The following is a 25509-nucleotide window of genomic DNA, read 5'->3' as shown; positions in this document are numbered from 1 at the left end:
ACTGATCTGACCAACAGACCTTTCTTACGCATTTTTACTCCAGAAATAAGTTCTATCAAGGTCAATGGTGTCTACTCACAGGCTGCAACTCAAGTCATTTAAAAAAGCTTAAGCTGCCTCAACCTACCTCTTGAAAATGTTGCTCAAATTTCCAAAGCTGCAAGTATTGCTCCATCTTGAGCTGGTGTTTCTCCCAGAATCCGTCAAAAGCGGTTTCCATCTCATGCAATTGTGCAAGCAAACTTTTAAACAAGAGGAAAATAATGCATTTATTTTTTTACAGAAAAAGTCTTGCCTTCTTCCCCTCCAAGTTTCTCCAAGGTGGTTTACTGCAACAAAGTCTAACATGGCTCAGCACAAACAAATATTGTCCGACCATTGATATCTCCCCGTATGGCACTCAATTTGAGGCTTAATTTGAGGCTTAATATTTAGATTATGTATTTGGCATTCATAATGCTCTTTTCAACAAAACACACGCTCTTAAAACTACAATTGTTAGTAGAAAAAAAACCAATACAACATGGAATAAAACATTATTGTTGGAAGCTCAGCATCTGATTAATGAGAATGGGTTTGGCCTAAGGGGGCTGGAAACTGGGGAATTTCCATGTTCCTTAACTAGGGTATGTTCATGTTCCTTACACGCTTTGGACATTTCTTCAATGAAAGATTACTGTTAAAAGATGGCTCTGTTAATGCCCCTCTCAAGGCTTTAAGATGCTACTGCCCAGATAAACAGAAAGGACAGGAGTGTGTGTGTGAGTGAGAGATAAAAAGAGAGAGAAGGACCACCAGATCCTTCTCTCTGCAGATCTGATGAAGGTGCCCTGTAGGGGTGTCTCTGTGACTTCATCTGTGCTCAATTTGTATATTTATAAACAGAGAAAACACTGCAAAAACAGAAAAATAAGTAGCAGCACCCTGAGTCTGGAACATAAGCATATTGGTAACTCATGAAACTAGAAGCCCCGTGGCGCAGAGTGGTAAGCTGCAGTACTGCAGTCCAAGCTCTGCTCACGACCTGATTTCGATCCCGACGGAAGTCAGTTTCAGGTAGCCAGCTCAAGGTTGACTCAGCCTTCCATCCTTCCGAGGTCGGTAAAATGAGTACCCAACTTGCTGCAGGTAAAAGGAAGATGACTGGGGAAGGCACTGGCAAAACCACCCCATAAACAAAGTCTGCCTAGTAAACGTCGGGATGTGACGTCACCCCATGGGTCAGGAATGACCCTGTGCTTGCACAGAGAACCTTTACCTTTACCTCATGAAACAAGTACAGAACATTGCCTGTCACAATTCCATAGATCACTCTGGTTGCCACATTCTTGACCAGATGCAGCTTCTTCAAGAGCAGATCCACAAAAACCACATCACAGCAGCCCACCTCCAGTAACAATTTCCCCAAAACATTCTGAAGGACACTCAAAGGATTGAAAAGTCCTTGGAAAATTCCTGGTGCCGCAAAGGAGCAGGAAAAAAGGCAGAGAGCTGCGGTAGCAACTAGGTTCTGTGCTAAGGAAGCTCACAATTTTTCTCATGTTTATGTGGGACACCGACTTGTGTATTGCTTTTAATCACATGACAACCAATTCAGGAATGGACGAACACTGTGTTCCTCAATGTGTGAAGACAATCGGCAGCCCTGCTGATGACACCATGCTTTGAGTCTGTACAGGACGTTGCTACCACTTATAGAAGTGCTCCATGCTCACAAACAGTGTTAACTTGCTGTACAACTTTTCACCCACAACATCTTTTAAAAACTTTTTTTTTGTGCTGTCAAGTCACAGATGACTTATGGTGAGCCCATAGGGTTTTCAAGGCAAGAGACGTTCAGAGGTGGTTTGCCACTGCCTGCCTCCGCATCATGACCCTGGTATTCCATGGAGGTTGCCCATCCAAATCCTAACCACGGCAAACCCTGCTTAGCTTCTGAGATCTGATGAGATCAAGCTTGCCTGGGGCTATCCAGGGCACAGTTTTTAGACTAGAAAGGTGCATTTCGCACATTTCAGCCACGATGGACATCAACAGGGGCCAAAAGCCATGTGTGTGAAGAAAACAGAGTGAACTATCTGAAAGAGGCCAGGAGGCTATTCCAATATACCTACACTACAATCTTATATTGGCTAGACACTGTTATGAAGTTCCATGGCTCTGTCCAAAAAATCCTGGGAATGATAGTTTATAGGGAGGCACTGAATGTTCTGCTAGTGATCCCTAGTTCCTATCAGAGAACAACAGTCTGCAAGATTCCTAGGGATGAACCACTGATGATTCAGTTGAGTACAAAATATGCCCATCTCTGTGTTAGTCACAGCCAACATGATGCTCCCCCAAGCATTATTTTACATAATAATGCCCAATATTCTAATCACTGGGTTAAAAAATACCAAGGCAAGAGGATCAGTGCGCTCACCGATTGACCGTCTCCCAGTCACCAGATTTCTCCTGCTGTTCTTCCTCCCTCGGTTCTTCCGTATCCGGTTCCTCCAGACTGCATAAGAGCATCTTTCCTTCTTTGGTAACTGCTGTAATATCTTCCTGCAAAGAAAATGAAAGCAAATTAACACCCCATCCACATGACACTTCCAGGTTCCTGTCATAAATTGACAGGATTTTACAGCAACCCCTCTGTACTAAATTCTGTACTCAAATTCATTTGAGATGAGGGAGTCTCACAGATTGTCATACAAGTCTGGACAAAGGCTTAGTTCCTGCTCTCATCCAGATTTATGGGGAACTGAAGGGAGGATGATAACCAGGGTGACAGTTGAATTGTTACCTTCCAAAGTCTGAAGCCAAAGAAAAGGCTCTGGCCCCCTCTCTTTGACACTTTGAAAACCTGCCAGGGAAAAAACTCTTGACGGCTAGTAAGTAACTCTGATCTCTTTATCTCACACATTTTAATCCTACCTCTCCTCCCAGGAGCCCATGGTCGCACACTTGGTTCCCCTTCCTAAACTTTGTCCTCACATACCTCTCCCAATGGGGATAGGTTAGGCTGAGAAAGAACGACTGGCCCAAGATCACTCAATGAGCCACATGGCCCAGCAAGGATTTGAACCCTGTGTCTGATTCTAGTTCAACATTCTAACCAGGGAGAAGCTGTGGCTCAGTGGTAGAGCATCTGCTTGGCATGCAGAAGGTCCCAGGTTCAATCCCCGGCTTCTCCAGTTAAAGGGACTAGGCAAGTAAGGTGATGTGAAAGACCTTTGCCTAAGACCCTAGAGAACCGATACAATACTGATTTTATGGACCAAGGGTCTGATTCAGTATAAGGCAGCTTCATGTGTTCACACTGGCTCTCTTAGTAATGGGAGCAGGACATGGCTCAATATAGCAAAAAACAAAGAAAAGGAAATAAAGAATGCAAACAGCAGACCGAAGACTCAAGACCACCTGAGGAAGAAAGCCTGACTTGAGACCTGTCAAGGCTCTTACCTTTAGCTGGTAATATTTCTCTGTGCGGAGGGCCAGGATGCGTTCAATTGAATAGGTGTCATCCGGTAGTTCTGTTTCTGCTAGTTCCATGCCAAAGACCTGTAACATCTGGGCAATTTCCTTCACTGTTAGTGCAAAACTTTCTATGGCCTGGGGAAACATACATTATGATTGTTCATCAGCTGGGCAATTATAGTTCCAGCTCTGTAAAAGGTGCATCAAGGAAGGGTTGTACTTCTCTTAGGTGATCAGTTTTTCTAAAATTCTCAAAGAAAACATGAAATTCTCAAAGAAAACATAAAATGCCTACCATGCTTGAAACTTGATGGATGCTCCTTACCATGTTCAGGTACCAGATATTTATCTTGCCCTTCCCCCAATGCTCAGTTGGCCCTCTTTGACCCCCAGTCAATTAGTCTGTTCCAATTACTGACTTGTCACATATTCCAATGGGATAGCAACATAACAATGTTACTGAAATATGCCAGGGTACCCAAACCAAGGTCTCTAGTCATGGGTTCAGGGCATCAAACTCCCTGTGTTAGCTTGAACATCAGCACCACTACTGTAGAGGGTAATACTGCACCTACCAACGCATCCAGGGACCACGTGACGCACAAAGAATCAAGAAGGTTTTACGGGGTCCTGTAAACCTGGCGATTCTGTTCTGGGTCTTCAGTCTGAGCAACACGTTGCTTGGGCTCTAAGCTTCTCTCTGTCTGCCCACCCCCACTGGCCTAATTCTTCTGCTTTCCTTCAAAGACCATCAGCACAGATAGATCTCTTGTTCAGAGCATGCAGAATTAAAAAAAAAAAAGTTCACTGAAGACTAAAAACTGGATCCAACGGTTTCTTCTGCAAGACTGAGAGTGCTTCAACTTGTTCAAGTAAATAATTTTCACTCATTCCCTCCTCCCCCCACAGGCCCTCATTCCGTGCCCTACACTACTCCAGACCCCCAGGATAAGCATTTCAGGGAGTGCTGAAGGGAAAGGGAAGCAGAAAAAAAAATTCATTTTGTGAGCTGGGCTTTGCCTGCAGTCCTTTGGGTACAATCCTGGTTAAGCAGCAACCCAAATACCACCCTCCACTCCAACCACAATCCATCACTTTTGGATCAGATGGTAAACTTATGTTCTTCCCACAATCTGTATCCTGACTAACCCGTCATACAAATATTAGCAGAGTCAAAAAGAGGGACGTACAGTTCTGAAGATGACCCATTCACTATGGCAGTACTCCAGGGTGCCCCCAAATTCAGGTGTCAGCTGTTTTTCATCGATGTACGTTAATAAGTCGCTGACCGAGCTCAGCATTACAACCTGGTGGAAATAATGTATTTATTTACTAAAATAATAATAATAATCTCCTGCTCTTTCATGCAGCAAAGAAAACCACAACAAGTAGTCAGGGAACAGGATATCACTTGTCTTGCAGCAAGAAGCTGAAGTTTAACTTAGATATTAGTTCTATAGAAACCAACCCATTGTATCCAAGTACCCAAGTACTGCATTTGCAAAGAAAGATCTGCATACTCAGCTCAAAATAACAATAAAAACAGCAACTATGAGGTGGAGTCTTACTTGGTAGAGCAACAGCAGCTGATGAGAGAACTTTTAAAAAAATCCTAAATTTAAGGTATTTATCGTTGATTCCTTTTGAGGGTGAATAGCAGTCACATTATCTATATAATTGAAAGTCCTGGGTTCTGTCCCTTGGTCGCGTTCCAGAGTCACTAAGGAACAGAATCTAGGGTTGAGAGATGCAGCTATCTGGGAGAACTATGCAGACAGAGGGAGGCTTGCTTGGGTTGCTTGCTTCTCGCGGGCATCTACTGAGCTATGCAGGACAAAGTGAATAGTCAGCCATCTACAGTTGTGGGGGGACGGGGAAAGAGCTGGCGCTACAGCGAGGCAACCTGTGGTGGATGCTTCAGATTTGGGGGGGGGGAGCAGCAACCTCCTGCCTCACCACCACCTCCCTTGCCTGCCGCCTGCCACCCCACCCAGGAGTCACAGGAGAGCATTCCCCTTACTTCCTCTCTCCCACAGACTTTAAAAAACAGCACAGCAAGCAGCACTTATCAGTTCCCCAAACTCTTGTGAAATTCCTTCTTGGCACAAGAATTCGGCCACCACACCTGGCTACCTGTGTCCAGGGCAACCAAAACGGTGACTGAACGCTCCCGTAAAGGGAAGTAATCTTGCAGAAAATCCAGGGCCTGCGTGGCTTGCTGTGCCACTCATAGGCCATTTTTGCATGGTCAATTTTGATGCTCGCTCAAAGCAACTTTAAAAATGCCTATTCACGGTCCTGGCGCAAAAGGAGGAATTCCACCCCCCACACTTGCCTGCTCCTTTGTTCCTGTTTGCATAGCCATTAGCATGTGCATAACTAACGTGCCTCTGTTGCTTCGCATGGTCCCTTGAGGGGGATTCTGCGCGGCAAACACCAAAGGTCGCGTTAAAAGGGCTCTTTAGTAATGCGAAGCAGGTATGCGCCGGCTTCGTAGTCACTTCTGGAATGACAGTTCAGAGTGCAAAATTCAAAAAAATATGTGGGGCAATTCAGCCTGGAACACACTGCTAATTACCATGCAAAAATGGCCATAAAGAGGGCTGGGGCAGTGAAGAATAATCTCTTCCAGGGTTGGCAGCTGCAGCAATAACAATGGAGGTGGGCCATGGCTATTCAGCAGCAGGAACAAGACAATTGGACTTGGCAACAGATCTTGAGCCATCACTGGGCAAGGAAAGGGTGTGAGCTCAGACCCCCTTGTCCACAGTATTTCCCTTCCGCGAGACTTAATAGGTTCAGAACTCTGTCTTAGACCGTGTCCCAACTTTAGAGACATTAGCAGACCTGGCAGGCATCACTATGTAAAGTAACCCTCGTCAACACATTTAAGACGTGTAACAATTTTCATAGCATAATGCTCACAAGCAGCTAACTGGGGTTTGTGGTGATAGTGGTGGTGAGCATTTTGTATGGATGGCTGTAATTTGCATTTAGCTTAATTAAACCCTGTATTAGGATTGTCCAGGAGCTCATTGGGGCAAAATTATAGAATCCAAAGAATGGTGTTCATAATGTGATAAAGGGAAGCGGCTGTGGTTCAGAGGCAGGGCACCTGCTTTCATGCCGAAGGTCCCAGGTTCAAGCTCCAGTTACAAGACTTTGGGGAGCAGATGTTAGGGGGAAAAAATTTCTGCCTGAGACCTTGGAGAGTCACTGCCCATCAGAGTAGACCAGGCTAAGACAGATGTGCCAATGGTCTGACTCGCTACAGAGCAGGTTCACATAGATTTCTCAGTTGTGTAGTTAATACTCATACCGGCAGTTTGAGCAGGAAGTCCTCTTGACTAAACCGAAATCCAATGTCAGTGAAGGTGCGCTGGAAAAATCCAGTGGGGCGTAGAACCATCACAAGGTGCAAATTTCCAGGGAAAGAGGCCTACAGGAAAACCACAAAAGGGGAAATCAGTATCAAGTCCCCACATAAAATCCAAACAACAAGTGGAGCACAGGAGCACACTCCATCGAGGTGAAGGAAAAGTCATAGTTTCAAAAATTAACATTCTTTTCAAACCTCAGGCACAAGGCTCCAAACCTGTGCAAGGGGAGCTGGATGCTATGGGAGGGGCATGGCTGCCTCCAAAAAGAGTCACTGGACTGCAGTGTTTCCTGTGCATTTCAGGACACAGGGAGATGGCAAACAGGATGCCAAACTAGATAGATCCTGGTCTGGTCTACAAGGGCTGTCTTCAGAAGCATCCAGACATTGACTGTTCTGTTCAATACGAAACAGCCAGTGTAATCAAATGAGATTTTGACACCAATGCAGGTCAATGTTTTGACATGCGATCCTTGCAATATTGCAAAGATATCCATCGCTCCTTCAAACCACTTCCAGCTATGAGAAGACACATGCAATGTAAACACAGCAGTCCATGATCCAAGCCCTAAACAGCTCTGTGGGACACTTTCACCTCCATACTGCCTGGCCACATGTTTTGACTAATTTCATCGGTTACATTTTTAACACCTCCTGTCTTCAAAAGATATGCAAAGCTGCGTACATGGAGTGATGCCATTTCATCCTCCCATCTGCTTAAAGCCACGTGTAGCTGGGTGGCCCATTTGCACCTGCAGTTTCAAGGCCCAACTAAATACAGGATTTACTCAAATGCAAGACTCATTTTTTCCAAGGTATGCCATAAAAAAAAAATGGGGGGCGCTGTCTTAATATCTGCACACAGGTCACAGTTATGTCCAAGTAATTTTGTGTATGTGTGGGTATTACATTTTTACAGGATTCATCTTACATTCAGGTTCATCTTCTTTTTGAGTAAAAACGGTAAAGAGATGGGAGTGGGGGGAGCACCCACTCAAATAATAAAATGTTTATATTAACCTCTACAGCCTATGCTCTGGTTGGGTAATCATTACAAGAGTATAACCATCCTATTAATAACTTATCAGTACAGGATCCCACAATTCCGGTGAACATTCCCTTTCTATTAAAATAAAACCACAGAAGGGATCTATAAACAGGCTGTTTGGAGAGCTATAATTGCCAAAGTCAGTCATATTGCCCATCGGTTCTTCCTCACTATTGACAAATAATGTGCATCTCACTATTACACACGTACACACACACCACCACCACCCACTGGAAAAGACGTGCCATGCAAATGCAGCATGTTCCCAACAGCTATTTTTAAGACAAGCTAAAAATAATACATTAAGGTAAATTGTTTGCCAAATCCTGGTCCAGTGGAAGCCAACGGGAATTCTGCCAGGGTCAGCAAACACTAAAAAAAATTGGAATAATATGCCCCTATGATATGTTAGGCAGTAAGACAAAAACCAACCTTAAATTACAGTGTAGGAAAGTTGAAATGTGACTGTCATTTCCCCTTCCCCGTGTAGGCATCAATCGATTCAGAGAACCAACAGTTTGAAATCTGCCTCTTCTTCCCCTTCCCCCATGTCAGAAACCTGGCAATCCTGGATTCAGAACTAAAGGTGACACTGAATTTCTTATCCTGGCTGTTCTTAGCTGAAAATCCCCATTGTGATTTTGCTATGCCCTTGTGCAAACTGTGGCTTCATTTTTTTTTCTTGCACCCAGCGTTTCCTATGCAAACATTTCTTTTATTATTTACTATATTTATACCCCTTCTTTCTCCCCAGTGGGGACCCAAAGCAGCTTACACGGTTCTCCTCGCTTCCATTTTATCCTCACATCAACCCTGTGAGGTAGGTTAGGCTGAATGTGTGACTGGTCCAGGGTCACCCAGTGAACTTCCATGGCAGAGAGGGGATTCATACCTGGGTCTCCCAGATCCTAGTCCAACACTTTAACCACTATACCACACTAGCTCTCAGTGAAGAGAGGAAAGTATGCAGTAGGGAAAGTATGCTAGAGTAGTGCAGTTCTGGATCTCTCTCCCTCTCCCTCCCCATCCACATCCTCCATTCGCCAGGCATAGATGATATAAGAAGCAGTTGAGGGGGGGTACCATAAACACAAGGGCTAAGATGGCCTGGCATTAGGGTTGCCAGCTCCAGATTGGGAAATATTTGGAGGGCAAGGTTTGGAGAGGGGAGGGACTTCAATGCCATAGAGTCCAATTGCCAAAGCAGCCATTTTCTCCAGGGGAACCAATCTCTGTACTGGCGGGAGATCTGCAGCCACCACCTGGAGGTTGGCAACCCTACCTGGCATGTTGTCTGGTGCTGAGAAATATGCACTTTTTAACATCATTTGAATATCAGTAAATCAGCACGATACATATATTATACATATAAGCTGTACATTTTATGCATAAATGACAACAATATGGTGCATGTACACAATATGGATGAATCCGCAACACCCCCCAAGAGCATTTCCCCAAGCTTCTGTTAACAAAGGCAAACTTTTTTGTATTAAATTCAGATTAAAGTCATGCATGGCTCTGGCGCCCCAAAAGGATTATTTTCAGAATATATAAAAATAAGCTACACATCTTCACAGGAGGTCACTGCCATATTTCTATGGGAGGGACAATTTCCTGACTCTTAATTGCAAGTGACTGAAGGCTCCATTCACACTTGTTGCAGAAATGGCCAGAGTTATCCAAACTCATTGTGAATGCTAAGTGGAAGATAGCGTGGACAGGGTGGCAGAGATGCAGAGGAAATCCTCTTCCCTGGATGGATACTTTATTGTGAAAGTAGCCTTCAATTAACTCATTAGCAGAACACCAGCAGTTCACTCAAAGCGCATAGTTTCACCATCCCTAATAAAAAAAAACTCAGGATCGAATTTAAACGAACCTCTGCTTTTGTCATCAATTCTGGCCTGGCTTATCTAACTAAAACCTGACTACCTTAAATATTTTCCTGAAACGGGGAGGGGGGGTAGCCTTTACCAAAAAAAAAAAAAAAAAACAGCACCCTGCCCTCCTACCCTTACATAAGCAAATCAGTTTCCTCCAGATCAGCTGCCAGGCCTGGCTTTTCTGGAGAGGTCAACACAATCCTTCTGCTGGGAAAGGAGGAAAGAACCAGGCACCCTTCCATCATGCCTGCATCCGCCTCCAGCGGAGAGCCCTCCGGTTTCCAAATGCCATCAGAGGTCAGGAGGAGCTAGGCATTGACTCTGGCTCCAGCTGGCAGCCCTCCCCCCCTTGAGCTTCCATCTGCCGTCCATGGAGGCCATTGGGGGCAGGGGCAGCAGCTGAACGGGGCCCATCAGCACATTGCAAAGTCCTCCTATTTGCCTCAGATGTCCAATGGGACTTCTGTGCTTTCCCAATGCATGCCAGCCCCTCTGCGCTCCTGCCTGCAGCACCCAGGGAGAAGCGGCTTCAGCTTCCCCCCCCCCATGGTTTTTGCATCCTCAGACCACCCCGTGGAGTGACCGTGAGCTCCACTGTGAACATTATTTGCAGCCACATAAATAACATGGTTTTTACAATGGAACAAACGGTGGCTCCATAGGGTGTTCTGAGGACACAAAAACAGGACAGGGGGGAGGCCGAGGCTACTTCTTCCCACAGTTGTGAGCAGAGCTGCGCCAGCGTGCACAATGCACCTGGGAGGTGCAAACTCCTATCGCACATCTGATGCAGAGTCCTTATGTCACTCCCCTTCCCACAAACACAAGGACTTTGTAATAGGTCGACTGGCCCTCTGAGAATCCCTTCACCAAGGAACTGTTAAAACCGAATTGCCTTTCGATTCCTGGGAGCTACTCTTGAGGGGGCAGTTTGGGCAGAAAAGCAGGATGAAAATATAATCAAGAAATGTAGGGTTCTTTCTGCAGTGTGGAGCAGGGTGGGGTTTCAAGAGGAAGGGTGACACCTTCTCTAGAATAATGAAACAGAAAATGAAGCACACCTGAAATCCTTGTCTAGGTCAGGGGTGTCAAATGTTAAGGCCCAAGGGCCGGATCCAGCCCCTTGAGAGCTCTTATCCGGCCCTCGAACCAGCTGAGGCAGACACACACACAAAACTCTCAATCTGGGCTGGTGAGGCATGGCCCAGCCTGACCAAGTGACATTTATGTAGGGTTGCCAACCTCCAGGTAATCAGTACAGGAGCGAATATTATTAGAAATCAACAAATTCTTATTGTGACTACACACATATATATTCCAAAAATAGTCACGTTGACCATCAACATACAAAACGCAACATACATCAAACACAAAAGGTGAGTAATAAATAGGGTGAGTACACTTCAGTCAATAATCTTTGTATGTTTCTTTTTTAACAGGAGCAGGTTTGTATGGACAAAAGGATGTCAATGGACAAAAGTTCATCGTGAGGATACGATCGTTTCGAAGTCTCAAATTCAAATCTTCATCAGTTCTTCATAACAGAAGTCTCATAAATTCCTATGTTATCATTCATGTTGCACAATCCCCTTAGGGTAAGGTTTTCAAAATATTGCAATATCAAAATATCCCAAGCAGGGTAAAACTCAAAGATCCTTCCTACAGGAGCTTGGCTAGATCTGCTTTCTTATACTAGAACACCGTGTTTTGACCGTGTTCTCTTGCGGAGCAGCATCCTAGCCTCCTCTGAGCCCAGAAAGTGAAGGGAGGTGTGTTGTAACATAAACGATTGTCACGTGAACAGACACCAGCCAGCTACAGTCAGTCACGCTTAAATCTTATATGAAATTGGTGGAGATAAAGTTTAGACCCATGCCCGCTGGAGTTAGTGGGGCTCGCATGTGCTTTGCTTGAGCTGGATCATGCCTGATGTGTCAGTTTTTTTAACTCTCACAATGGATTTTCAAGAACAGTGATTAACAGGGAAACAAATCCTTATAAAAGCAGTTCCAGAAGAAGCATTAAGTTTTTAAACCTCTCCTGTGGACTCTGCCTGAACCTCACTAGCAATTTCTTTCTTAGTCCAGTAGCACAGTAAAAGCCTGTACGAATAATTGTTAAAAAGCCAAAAATTGCTAACAGATACAGTTAAAATATCAAGACATTATATTATGAATCCCGCAAAATCTCCATAGAGCTTTGAAATCTGGCTGCTGCTTCCCCTTGATCTATTTTTATACTTAAATTGTTGAAATAATGTGCACTTTCCCAGAGCTTCTTAATAACCACAATGATTTTTTCCCTTTCAGAACAGCCTAAACGCGTGAAATCAGTGATTATCAGGGATATCACATTTGAAAGATAATAATAATGCTAAGTGGTTATGAAAACCAGAGTGGTGTCAGAGGTCAGGGTGTCAGACTTTCAGCCATGAAAGGTCACTCTCACCTGGGGCCTGTCATTCATTCTTGGTCTAAACTCTGGTCTGGGAAGTCCACAAATTCACCCTTTCCACAAATTCTCTCGGCAAGCTACTCTCTCAGCACCTCGGACCCTCATCTGCCCCCCCAAATTTGGTACTCACCTGTGTTTATAGAAGTTCCATTTAGCTGAAGTTTAGAAAAAGTTGATTGGGAAGGGAGGGAGACACGATACAGGTTTATAAAATTGCTCACGGGGTGCAGAAGGTAGATAGAGGGCACTTTTTCTTCATCACCCAAAAATATTAGAACTCAGGGGCCACCCAATGAAGTTGATAAACAGATTCAGGATGGACAAAAGGAAATACATCTTTATTTGATGGGGAATTGAATTGTGGGCTTCACTACCAGTGGGTGATGCGATGCCACTACCACAGATGGCTTTAAAAGGAGATTAGACAGATTCATGGAAGATCGTTCCCTCAACATCTGCTAACCATGGTGACAAAAGACAACCTCCATTTTCAGAAACAGACAGTCTCTGAAACCCAACGCTAGGAGGCTTCATACCCTGTTTGTTGGCCCTCCAGGACAAACAGTTGACTTTGGCCACTGTGTAAGCAGGTTGCTGGACTAGATGGACCACTGGTCTGATCCAGCAGGGATCTTCTTATGTTCTTAATTAAGACGAATACAACACTAGCCACTTTATTTTCAAAGAACAGCCGGAGAGGACAGATTCCATGGGACAGATTCCATGGGAAACCTCATCTCTTTTGGACACATCCTCAGAGGTTGCCTTCCGTTTAGGGAAAGCTCACATCCCAAACTGATGCAGAGGTGACCTGTAGCAGCAGAGGAGTCAAACCAGAGCCCAAGAGACTGCACCGCTTTCGCCAGGTTCGCACAGAGTAACGGCATACCCTCTAACATTGCTCTGATGAAAACACGGGAACTAGGGTACATCAACAACACCCTTCAGTTGACACCAAAGATAACCACCAGAAACTCCCTAACCCCACTTTCTGGAGGGGCATTCTCTACCCACTGCACCTTGTATTACTTTTCTTCAACAGCCTACTTCACATAGGCTTTTGAAGTGGGGTAAGTTAGTAAACTGGCCAGAAGTTTTCTTAAAAGCAATAATTTGTGCAATAGATGGGAGGCTCCTATACAACAAAGTTGCTTGCTATAAACAACTGTTCAAAGACTCAGAGATATTTTATTACTGCTAGACAGTTAAGGGGGGGAGGGGAGATGAAAGGATCCGTGATCTCAAAGTGCAGCTCTTACACGGATGTGAACTGGAGTCACCAGATTTAAGTTCCAGAGGCCCAGCGTAAGTACGCTGAGAAAAGTTTCCAAAAGCATCTCCAAAAGGGCAAAACAGAAACAAAAGAGGGATTGTGGCAATTACTAGGGTGCAGGAACCAGAACTTTAGGGGCCATCCCTGGAAAATAGGAATGACTGGAGACTAGGTAAGGAATATCCTTTCAGCAGCTCGTACACGATAAATTTGGGCCTATTTCCCTTGCATAAAAGGCCCCCAAAAGAAAGAAACACTTCTGCTCAGTTTCTCTCTTTCAACCTTCAAGGACAAATGACCAAAGAAAGAGAGATCCAACTAAGGAATTCGGAAGTCACCCACTGAGAACGAGAGACAGCAATTCCCCCAAGGTGCTGCTCTCAGTCAAGCCAATAACAGCCTGAGGACGGTCACAGTGACAAGTGCTTTGAGATGATTACGGCAAATGCAAAAAAATTGCCACATGAAAAGCAAGAGGCGTTCTCTAGCTCTCTCTCTCATTCCTAACAGCTATGCTTCAGCAGTCTGTCCTAGAATGCTGCACTGCCAAGACCGTTGCAGATGCATCAGGGCTGCGTTTGAACTGAGAATCTGCTGTGCAAAAAAAAGAAGAAGACTGCAGGCGGAACCCTTACCGCATTCCTTTGCCACTTCATCTTGCCTCTTGGGGGACTCGCTTCGGCCATCTCCCTCGCACGCAGGCACCGGCAGCTACCTTGCCCAGCTGTCAATGCGGCATCGGCGAAATACGACCCGTGTCTCATGAGGCACTTAAAAATCACCAGGGATGGCCAGCCACCCTCCAAGCTGTTTCTCCCATCGGTGCAGCAGCAGCATCACAGAAAAGGGACATGGGGGGGGGGGCGCTCCTTGCTTGCTATCACTTTCACGGTGCTGTGTTAACCCCCTGACCCGTCCCCACAATCGCTAATCGCCAACTCAGACTGGGTAACGGATAATATTGTCCTAGTCTGGCTGCAGCGGAGCAGGCGTGGAGCCGGTCTTGGCAAAAGCGTGAATGGCTGTTGGCTGTGGTACCCAGGTAGAGCGAGAGAGGAAGAGTGGCCAAGATAGGCTGTGCATTTTTTAAGGTGGAATGCAGAAGATCTGAAGGCTGGTAAAACATGAGGATTTTAGCCACTGTCTTGTCATTCACAGGAGTGGTGTAGCCAATTGTTTTTAAGCATGTTCTGGGAAGTTGCAAAATGAACTTCTTTCCAGGCTGAAATTGGCTGAAAAGCTAACTGCGCGCACTGAAATGAGCACTGGATGGCTGGTAGCTATTGGGTGCAGCACACCACTTTGGGGGGGGGGATGCAAAGAGGCCCTTTGACTGTTTTGAATGGAAAGTACAGAATCAAAAACAAAAAAGAGAGAAGGACCAAATGTAAACGTGTATTGCAAATGATGGCACATAAACACACAATATACACAGATGAACACCATAACAAGGCTCTGGATAATGAGCTCATTTCATATCTTTTCCAGATGTCTGTAAAAAGCTTATCAATTATGTGAACACTCAGTGATAAGACCTCCATACAGAGGGTGACAGCCAAATTCTCATCCAAAACCTGCATCAAAATATAGGAAGGAGAATAATCCCAGCAATAAAGTTTAATCTTCAGACTGATGAACTGCCATTTGAATTTAGAAGAAAGGGTGACATAAAGAATCTGGGATAGTGGGGGAAGGGTGGGGGTAGATGAGAAAAATTACGTAGGGAATCTTCTGGCTTGGATTGGGACTGTTACTTGCACTTTGCCTAGCTCACTCTTTGGCTATCACCAGATCGCCAACTGCAGGACCATTCTCAGAAGCTACGCTTTCTACAGCAGCTTCATCTACAGATATAAGAAAGCAACAACAACACTTATCTCCATGCTGTCAAAAGCTCCGACTCCTCATGTCTGCTGCCCAAGCTGTCTCTAGCTGCGCAAGATCAGGCCAATTAACTTCTATTCATATTCTTGGTGGCTTCCCCAGTCCTGACCATACAGTCAACATCTCCATCCCTGCTGGCACACACGGCTGCTGTGACCAGCCCTAGCAAAACCCAACCCACTGAGGAAGCATTTAGATGCAGCTCCCATGGCTATTTTCCAGTAGGTTGACTGGCCCACCTTGTCCTGAATGTATATTGGCAGCAGATCTTCTGTGTCTCAGGCAGAGATCTTTCCTAGCATCCCCTTTTAATCCCTTGGATCAAACTCAGGGTCTTCTCCATGCCTTTTGTTTCCAGCCTGCCACTTCCCAATCAAGATTCTAAAATTACTGAAAGACTTACTGCTATTCGTTGGAGGGTCATTTTGACTGATGTCCATGTATCCAACCTTCTGTCCAGGATAAGGATAAATTTGGTGCCAGATTCACGTCGACTAAAATGGAAGAAAATAGTGGAGAGGTATGCTACAGCTATTGAGCTTGCATTAAAATATAAACCACAAAGTCAACTAGATTTGAGCCCAGTAGCACCTTAGGGACCAACAAGATTTTTGGGGTATGAGCTTTGTAGAATCAAAGCTCCAGCCAGCGTGGTGTAGTGGTTAAGAGTGGTGGACTCTAATCTGGAGAACTAGGTTCAATTCTTCACTCTGCCACAAGAAGCCTGCTGGGTGATCTTGGGCTAGTCACAGTTCTCTCAGAACTCTCTCAGCCTCACCTACCTCACAGGGTGTCTGTTGTGGGGGTAGAGAAAAGTGGAGTATACAAGCCAACTCTTCTTCTTCTCCCTTTGTCAGATATCTGAGGGAGCATTGACTCTCAAAAGCTCATAACCTGAAAATCTGATTGGCCTTTAAGGTGCTACTGGACTTGAAGCTAGCTGTTCAACAGCAGACCAACACAGCTATCCTCAGAAGCTGCAAAATCTTTACCTCACCCTTCCACCAAAGTGCTGAGGACAGCATACATAGCCCCCACACACTCTTTTAACCCTCACAACAATTCAGTTAGGTAGATCAGGGTGAGTGAAAATGATGGGCCAAATATCACTCAATGAGCTTCAAGACAGAGGGGGCATCTGAACCCTTGATTTTAATGGAATTCTAATTTTTCTAAAAAAAATTAATGTTTATCATTCCAAACCTGAACAGTCACAAGACTGAATCAAGATTTACTGCTGGTGCATATCCTTACTGGTGATAATGTGAGCTGCAAATAAGGAAGTTCCAGCCTGTTTATAGGTGTCAAAGGGATTCTGAATATCTAGAATTATAAAATTTGGAGATATTCTGAATATGGCATTATTTGGTAAATTGATAATATTTTCAAATCTGAAATTACGCATTCCTAATTATCACACTCCAGCCAAGGTTGTGAGCTAGTTTGCCCATCTGCTTGATAAGTTTCTGGACAACTCTCGTGTTCCTTGGAGCACAGTCTAAAAACCAGAGACAACCGCTTTGCCTCTGTTCTATGTCCCAAATAATGATTGCTAATAAGCAATTAAATAATTTCTTTTTAAAGAGACGCAGTTGCATCATTTACTCTGACCAGTATTTATTTTATGGGTGACTCAGACATAAGCAGCTTCTACACAAGTTAATGTTTTTTTAAATGGAAAGGATAGTTTGCAAGCCCACTGTACTTCATTTACCTCAGGTGGGAGAGCAGCTTCCATCTCATCCTAGAACATTTTCTTACCCCACCCTTCCTCTAAGGAGCTCTGGTCAAATGTACATGGTTCTCCCCTCCTCTGTTTTTCTCACAACAACCTTCAGAGGTAGGATAGACTGAGAGATACGCAATCACCCCTAGATCACCAAGTGAGCTTCACATCTGGCATCCTGCCTACATGATACATTTCCTCACAAGTACATCCCTGGGTTGACAGATGTGGTGTGGGAGTTCCTTGCTTCCCAGGGGTGTGTGGTGCTTGTGAGAAAAGGCTTAAAAAGCCTTCCTCTCCACATCATTTTCTTGACCTGAAACAGCTCCAGGGAGCTACTAGTTGCACCACCGAGGAAACTTAATGTGGAGCCGATCAGCACATCTTATGTTTCCCTAATGGGCCAAACAATGGCTCCCCAGAGAAGAAGAAGGAGAGGAGGAGTTGGTTTTTCTATGCCGACTTTCTCTACCACTTAAGGAAGAATCAAACTGGCTTACAAGCACCTTCCTTTCCCCTCCCCACAACAGACACCCTGTGAGGTAGGTGAGGCTGAGAGAGCTCTGAGAGCTGTGACTAGCCCAAGGTCACCCAGCTGGCTTCATGAGGAGGAGTGGGGAAACCAACCGGGTTCACCAGATTAGCGTCCACCGCTCATGTGTAGGAGTGCGGAATCAAACCGGGTTCTCCAGATGAGAGTCCACCGCTCCAAACCACTACACCACGCTGGCTCTCATTTTTTTAGGTTGGAAAAAACGATTTGGAGGGAGGTCTTAGCCCCTCCTACTCCCATGTGACAGGACCACTCAAATTTGGGCCTGCCATATTGCAGAAACACAGAACCCCCAGGTCATGTATACCAGCCTGACATGGGGATGTACTATGGTTACCAAACTCCCGGTGGGGCCTGGCGTTCTCCTTGGAATTACAGCGGCTCTCCAGACCACAAAGATATGGTTCCCTGATGGAAATGTCAGCTTCAGAGGGTGGATTCTATGGCTTCACATCCCAACTAAGTTTCCTCCCCTCCCCATGCTCTGCCTTCCCCAGGCACTACTTCCAAACCTTCAGGAATTTTCCAAGCCAGAGATGGCAACCCTAGAATATAGCCAGGAAAACCATATGGTGCAGTTAGGCATTCACGTGCAGAGATTTCAACCGAGGTCTCACCATTGTACACTGACACTCTTAACCATTACACCACACTGGCTGCCTAGAAATGCCTGGGGCCATTTGAAGCAACATATGAAATTGTACCCCAAGAAACCCATCCACAAATTAGCACATGCTCACCTGTCGCATTAAGTGCCAGCATGGTGGAGTGGTTAAGAGCGGTGGTTTGGAGTAGTGGCCTCTGATCTGGAGAACCAGGTTTGATTCCCCACTCCTCCACATGAGCGGCGGGCGCTAATCTGGTGAACTGGGTTGGCTTCTCCACTCTTACACATGAAGCCAGCTGGGTGACCTTGGGCTAGTCACTCTCTCTCAGCCCCACCTACCTCACAGGGTGTCTGTTGTGAGGAGGGGAAGGGAAGGTGATTGTAAGCCGGTTTGATTCTCCCTTAAGCGGTAGAGAAAGCTGACATACAAAAGCCAACTCTTCTTCTTCTAAGTCAGGCAGGGATAGTGGAGAATACTGCAGGACTTTAACACTATGTGACTGGATAGGAAGTCATCAGGTTGAATTCTTAGCCTTTTTGCCTGCCCCTACAATGTGGGGCTTGGCCCTTCTAGTGAAATCAACTGCATCTCATTTACTAACTCATAACACACACACCCTAACCCTTCCCCACTATTCTTGCCAAAACGGAAATTCAGGGAAACCACCTCCCAATCCATTCATCAGACAATTAATTAGAGGATGTCTTGGAATATGCATTCGCAAACAACATTGCTTGGAGGTCAGCCTCCAAACTCCGTCATATGATGCACATTTTAGGCAACCCCTGAATGCCTTTGCCATTTCAGTTCAAGGACTGTGGGAAGAGGGATAGCGGAAGGCAGCAGATAGCTAGCGGGGACTTGCCCAAACCCGAAGCTGCGGGAATAACCTGGCTCACCCTTGGTTACCACCAGTACTTGGATGCCATGAAAATGTTTCTATCATAACAGAGAGACACTGCAGCACGGTGACTTAGAGATCACGCTGGAAACCAGGCAACTCCTGATTTCTCAATTCTGCTTTGAGTTCCCTGATATTTCAGCCTCATCCAATTCCTCTGCAAAATGTGCATAACGCTACTAGCCTACTGTACATGGTTGTTGCAAAGACTACTGAGATAGCATCTGCACCATGCTTTGAACACTCTACAACGACCACAGGCAGGAATTACATCATGGAATAGCAGTGGTCTATCGCTCAACTTCCTGCATGGGTGGGGGGAGACCCCTGGAAGTATGCAGGAAAGCTACACTTCTTTTTTAAGCCTAACATTGTCCCCTAGGAGAAAGGAAACATGGGGGCCAAAAGGCTGGAAAAAAAACAACAACTCCCCCTCTTTGCTCTGACACCTTTCACCCCTCCCCCATAATTCTTTCTTCAAAGGACTCTTCTTAGGACCAACAGTGAGCATCTCTTCCAGGAGCTAAACTCTGCATTAGTAACTACACAAATTGTATACAGAACATCCAGACATTTCCCCAGAGAGGAGGAGGAGGAGCAGCAGCAGAAGAGTTGGTTTTTATATGCCGACTTTCTCTACCACTTAAGGAAGAATCAAACCGGCTTACAATCACCTTCCCCTCCCCACAACAGACACCCTGTGAATAAAAAAAAAAAAAAAAGACACCCTGTGAAGTAGGTGGGGCTGAGAGAGTGTGACCAGCCCAAGGTCACCCAGCTGGCTTCGTGTGTAGGAGTGGGGAAACAAACCCAGTTCACCAGATTAGCGTCCGCCGCTCATGTGGAGGAGTGGGGAATCGAACCCGGTTCTCCAGATCAGAGCCCACAACGCCAAACCACCACTCTTAACCACTACACCATGCTGGCTCCGATAGGCTATCAAGAAGCTACAGAGAAGGACTGAGAAGATAAGGAACCATCACAAACCCACAAGTGAACAGGGCAGAAACACATGAGGCCAGAGGTGGGAGGGGGAAAGTGTGCCCAGATGCACCCCCCCCCCTCATTTCCTCTCCAGTTCCTAACAAGAACTGAAGGTCACGTTCTCATGATGGGCCAGATAAAGGAGAAAGTGCAGAAGAAGGGCTGGGAGGCCAACGCCTCCTTCCCTCCTGTAATTAAGCAGTACCCTGCAAAGAGGAGAAATCAGGGTTTTAAATCTTTAATTGTTGCTATTGTGAGTGGTCTGTGTAAGTTAGAGTTTTGCACAGACATGCTGCGGAACGGACTCTGAACCCCTTGGGGGGGCTCAAACCCAACAGAGGACTTCCATGGACGGAAAGGGGCCAAATTGAACTGATTCACCCCTCACACTGTGGAACCCCCCAGCTCCCCCCCTGAGCTATTCCTGTGTGTTCCTTGGAAACAGCAGTACCATTTTGGAGTTGTAGAAGGGGAGAGGTGAGGAAGCTGCACTCCACAGAAGGAAACCCCATCTGTCTGCAGAAATCATTGGTGGATGCCAGCCGCTTTATTCCCCCTGTGTGTGTGTATATATGTACCTATATGCTGGCTGAATTTTCACTTCACACATCCAACAAAGTGGGCTCCAGACCACAGACATTTCTGCCACAATAAATACTAGCCTTAAAAGAGCCAGAAGACTCCTTTTTGTTCTGGCTGCAACAGACTAACCCAGCTAAACCCCCCCCCACACACACACACACACTGCCATCCCCAATATTTAGTTGTTTTTTTCCTAAGGGCATGCCAACCAGATAAGAATGCTTCTTTGCAAACTCTGACACGGCCACTCCCTGGGTTCTGCCCTGTTGTCATACTCATTTTCTAAGGTGTGGTGGTGAAGTTTCCTGTGATCCTCCTTGGGTGTACACTCTAGCTATACAAGGCTGGGGCTCCGCTGTGTCATAAAAAGGTGGAGCTGGAAGAAGCGGTTTTAGCTGAAGGCGCGTTCCAGTGTACAGAGAGCCAAAATACTCTTCCTCACCTTTGGAGTACCAGCCCTCAGCAGGAGGACCATACATAACTATCCTGGCCAAGCTCACAATTCATACACCCACCGGCCCTGTGAGACTGCAGGAAGGCAGTGGAAAGAATCCACTAAACTGTAATGTGCAAATGTGCTGAGGCCGTAGCACCCAGACACGAGAGGACTGCACCACCCGGAAGGCAAACCACTAGCAGCCCATTCAGAATAAAATATTAGCTAGGCCAGGGGTCTCAAACTCAATTGTTACAAGGGCCAGGAATGACATAAATGTCACATGGTGTACGCCTCGGCATGGTGTAGTGGTTAAGAGCGGAGGTTTGGAACGGTGGACTCTGATCTGGAGCACCAGGTTTGATTCCCCACTCCTCCACATGAGCGGCGGACACTAATCCGGTGAACCAGGTTTGTTTCCCCACTCCTACACATGAAGCCAGCTGGGTGACCTTGGGCTAGTCACGCTCTTTCAGCTCCGCCTACCTCACAGGGTGTCTGTTGTGGGGAGGGGAAGGGAAGGCGATTGTAAGCCGGTTTGATTCTTCCTTAAGTGGTAGAGCAAGTCGGCATATAAAAACCAACTCTTCTTCTTCTCACCAGCCCATATTGAGAGTGGGAGGGGGTGGCTGCCTTAGCTGGCTCCGCCAAGGCCGGATAAGAGTTCTCAAGGGGCTGGATCTGGCCCGCGGGCCTTATGTTTGACACCCCTGAGCTAGACTGTAAGTACAGTCCTAAGCAGAACTATACCCTTCTAAATCCACTGAAATCCATGGTCTTACAAGGGTACAATTCTGCTTAGGATTGCACTGAAAACGTAGTAAATCACTGAACACAGGAGCCAGACATGTCCCCCAAATCCAACAGTCTCTTGCCAACTAGCAGATCGGGGGGGGGGGGGCAGTTGCGTCTGAATATGGAGGATCTATTTAGTCCTCACAGTGATAGTGAATCTGAGGATACACAGCCCCAAATAATTTCTTTTGGGTATCTTGTCTTGGATTTCAGTGCAGTTACTTTTGAAGCACAGAGCAGCAAATTGTCAAAGGAGAATCAATGAAGGTGAGCAATGTAGGAAGAGGAAGAGAAACAACTATTAAATCTGCCATTATACCCCATTTCTAAGCATCTTGCTGCTGCATATGAATACCGTTCAACCTGCTGGGCTAGTATCGACCAGGTGAATGGATCTGTTCCATCAGTAAAATTGGATCATGATTATTTTTCTTTCCCCAGGATAACGTATGCTGTCCTTTCTTCATAGGTGTATTGTTTAAGGTTTATACATGGGTGAGTTAAACAAACCAATTTTTTAATTTAATTGTTAGCTTGATAATATCTGCAAGTGAAATTAGTAAACAAAATCTAAACTGCTATTTGTACAGCCAAGGTTACCGGCACACTTAAACAGTGGACTAGGATCTGGGAGACCCAGGTTTGTATCCCACTCTGCCATGAAAGCTTGCTGGGTGACCTTGGGCCAGTCACACATACTCAGCCTAACTTACCCCATAGGGGTGTTGTGAGGATAAAATGGAAATGGGGAGAATATTGTAAGCCACTTTGGGGAGAGAAGTGGGGCATAAAGGAAGTAAATAAATAAATTCACATTTTCCAGTTTCATTTTGAAATGCCATCCTCAGGATTCTAGACCTCAGTGAAAACAACGAGGCAGTGTTAAGATGATCAGCTGCCCTTTTCCCAGACCATGAAGGGGGAATTCCCACAGTCCAGTATGCTTTGCTGCTTGCTATGTATTACTTGCTACTGCGAGGCAGATGCCATACCTTATGCAAAGCTAGTAAGGTAGGGACGTCACAAACTCTGTCTCGTATTTAACTTACAAGAGGAGTACCATGCCAGTCAGAACTTTGGTCTTCTACATTACTTTCCTTGTTCTCGTAACCAGCTTGGAAGCTGGCACCAATGCTAAATGCTAAGATTGAATAACAGTTCTGATAGTGGCTCCACATTAAGCCTGAAAGCCAGACGGAAATTTTGTACCTCGGGATCCAAGTTAAGTAGGTTAAAACTTTTCTTAAGACCTCCTCAGGCACTTGGTTGAAGTTGGAATTTTCAGGAAATGTTATAATCCAGCCATTGTCCTTCGCTCGCCCTCCTAGACAGGACAAAAAAGGAATGAAAAAAACAGAGGTGTCGAGCAACCTGAGAAGAAACTAGGCAAACACCAAAAGCACTTCATACATATGAGGGTAAGAAGCTGCCTTATACTGGACCAGGGCATGGATCTATCTAGTTCGGGACTGTCTACTCTCAAGGGCAGCAGATCTCCAGCATAATTTCCAGTCCTTAAAATATTTTCCTTTTGTCCAAGAGGTAAGTATATTGTTCTTCCACTTCTACAGAAGTCCAGTTTCCTTTCTGTTTCGGCTTAAACAAAAGCTTTCCTCAGGGACCAACACTGAGGAAGGCTTTTGTTTAGCCGAAACAGAAAGGAAACCGGACTTCTGTAGAAGTGGAAGAACAATATACTTACCTCTTGGACAAAAGGAAAATATTTTAAGGACTGGAAATTATGTTCTATATTTATGTGTCATAAAATTGACACTGTCCTTATATTCATTTAATTGTTAAGGTGGATATGATTATGAAATACCACTCTTACTGATAAAATTGGTTGTATGCAATTGTTTGCTGTTTATTATTTGCTAATTAACTTTACAGCACGCTAACTCTTGTTTGCTAAACCTACAGGCACTAGCTGGAGATCTCCTACTATTACAACTGGTCCCCAGCCGATAGAGATCAGTTCACCTGGAGAAAATGGCTGCTTTGGCAATTGCACTCTATGGCATTGAAGTCCCTCCCCCAATCCCTGCCCTCAGGCGCCACCCCAAAAACTTCCTGCCGGTGGCGAAGAGGGACCTGGAGACACCCAGGATTCAAATCCAGAGCTTCTGTATGCAAAGCAGGCATTCAACTGCTGAGTCACATCCCCTATAAAACTGCCTAATACTGCATCAGACCACCAGTCCTTCTCTTAGGCCTTGCCCGCGCTGCTAATGACTCTCCAGGATAAATTTCTACCCACGATCCTTTGACCAGAAGTTGAACTTGGTACCTTCTGTATGCAAAGCAGATGCCGCAGCCCGTGACAACAACCAAAGGAGAAGCATCCGATTACTCTGCTGCTCACATGTTTACATTTTGTATAACCATCTCCGACCCCCACAGAAGCACAGGACAGGATTTTAATAACAGCAATAACAACAAGAAATCAGAGGGTTCGCAACGGGGATGCAAGAAAAATTTTCCACACTCACCAGAAAGGAAAGCTAACCCTTTCTTCAAGTCATCCGTAATGTCCCTCGCCTGAGTCGGGAGAACTGTTCCTAGCAGAAGCGAAAAATGAAACGTGGGAGTTAATCATAGTGAAGCCCAATCCCAGTGCGCAGTTCTTTCCCTTGACTCTTACTTTCTTCCTCTCCCCCGAGGATGACAAGCGCATACAAGCCACCTTCAGACATTACACTCTGTGTATAATGGAAAGCTGGCAAGCACGCATAGATTCTCCTGATGCACACAACCACAACATTGTCTGAAAAGGGGCGATGTACAGATTTTCAGCTTTGATACACACCAACCAGAACCCAGAAAAATCAGGGTTTTAGTGCTGCATATAGAGAAGCTACATGAACAATCCAGTGTTGCCCTTTTCAGAGAACATCAACACTGCATGCATCAGGAGGATATTGGGTAGCATACCCTCCTGATACATATGGTTGACAAGCTCCCTGTATGTACAACTCCAACATCTAAAGAGGGCTAGCGAACACACGTATGTAGGTGTATATGGAGACCTAAGTTTGTTGGATGGCATGTATATAGTCCTTGTGTACGATCAGAAATCCTACACAAACAGCATTCCTCTTATTGTACTGGCAAGCTTACATGCACACAGACTGTACACACAGTGAAGTCAACAAACACAGATCAAGGGAAGGGTCAACCACCACAGTCCTTCTCCCAAGTGCATGTCTTTCACACCTGCTAAAGCCATCAACTGAAAAGGGCTCATGTCTCTATTTATTTATTTAAAATATTTATTAGCCACCTTTCTTCCTTATGGAGCTCAAGGTGGCTTGTAAGGGCTGTTCAGCTTGGAAAGAAGGCAGTTAAGGGGAGACATGATAGAGGTCTATAAAATTATGCATGGCATGGAGAAAGTGGACAAGGAGCTTTTCTCCCTCTCTCATAATACTGAACGTGGGGTCATCTGCTGAAACTGGAGGGTGAGAAATTCAAAACAGATAAAAGGAAGCATTTCTTCAAACAGCGCATAGTTAAATTGTGTCGTGGTGCAGGCAAAGAG

At 45.4% G+C, this 25509-nt stretch overlaps 1 protein-coding gene across 1 annotated transcript in view; it reads right to left on the bottom strand.

The window, feature by feature from the left end:
* The window catches only part of MCF2 (MCF.2 cell line derived transforming sequence), a 50638-nt gene extending 36371 nt beyond the window's left edge, over window positions 1-14267 (bottom strand). Inside the window, exons 1-6 of the mRNA XM_056859133.1 lie at window positions 14138-14267; window positions 6782-6901; window positions 4653-4769; window positions 3448-3597; window positions 2423-2547; window positions 128-242 (exon numbers count right to left, since the gene is read on the bottom strand). Coding sequence (XP_056715111.1) covers window positions 128-242; window positions 2423-2547; window positions 3448-3597; window positions 4653-4769; window positions 6782-6901; window positions 14138-14266 — 756 coding nt within the window. The 5' untranslated portion in view covers window position 14267. The remainder of the gene's footprint in view (window positions 1-127; window positions 243-2422; window positions 2548-3447; window positions 3598-4652; window positions 4770-6781; window positions 6902-14137) is intronic.
* Window positions 14268-25509: the final 11242 nt, after the last annotated feature.

The sequence above is a fragment of the Euleptes europaea genome, chromosome 13 (assembly GCF_029931775.1).
Source record: "Euleptes europaea isolate rEulEur1 chromosome 13, rEulEur1.hap1, whole genome shotgun sequence".
Lineage (NCBI taxonomy): Eukaryota > Metazoa > Chordata > Lepidosauria > Squamata > Sphaerodactylidae > Euleptes > Euleptes europaea.
Note: the sequence above shows the minus strand (reverse complement) of the source record. Positions and strands in the feature narration are given on the sequence as shown.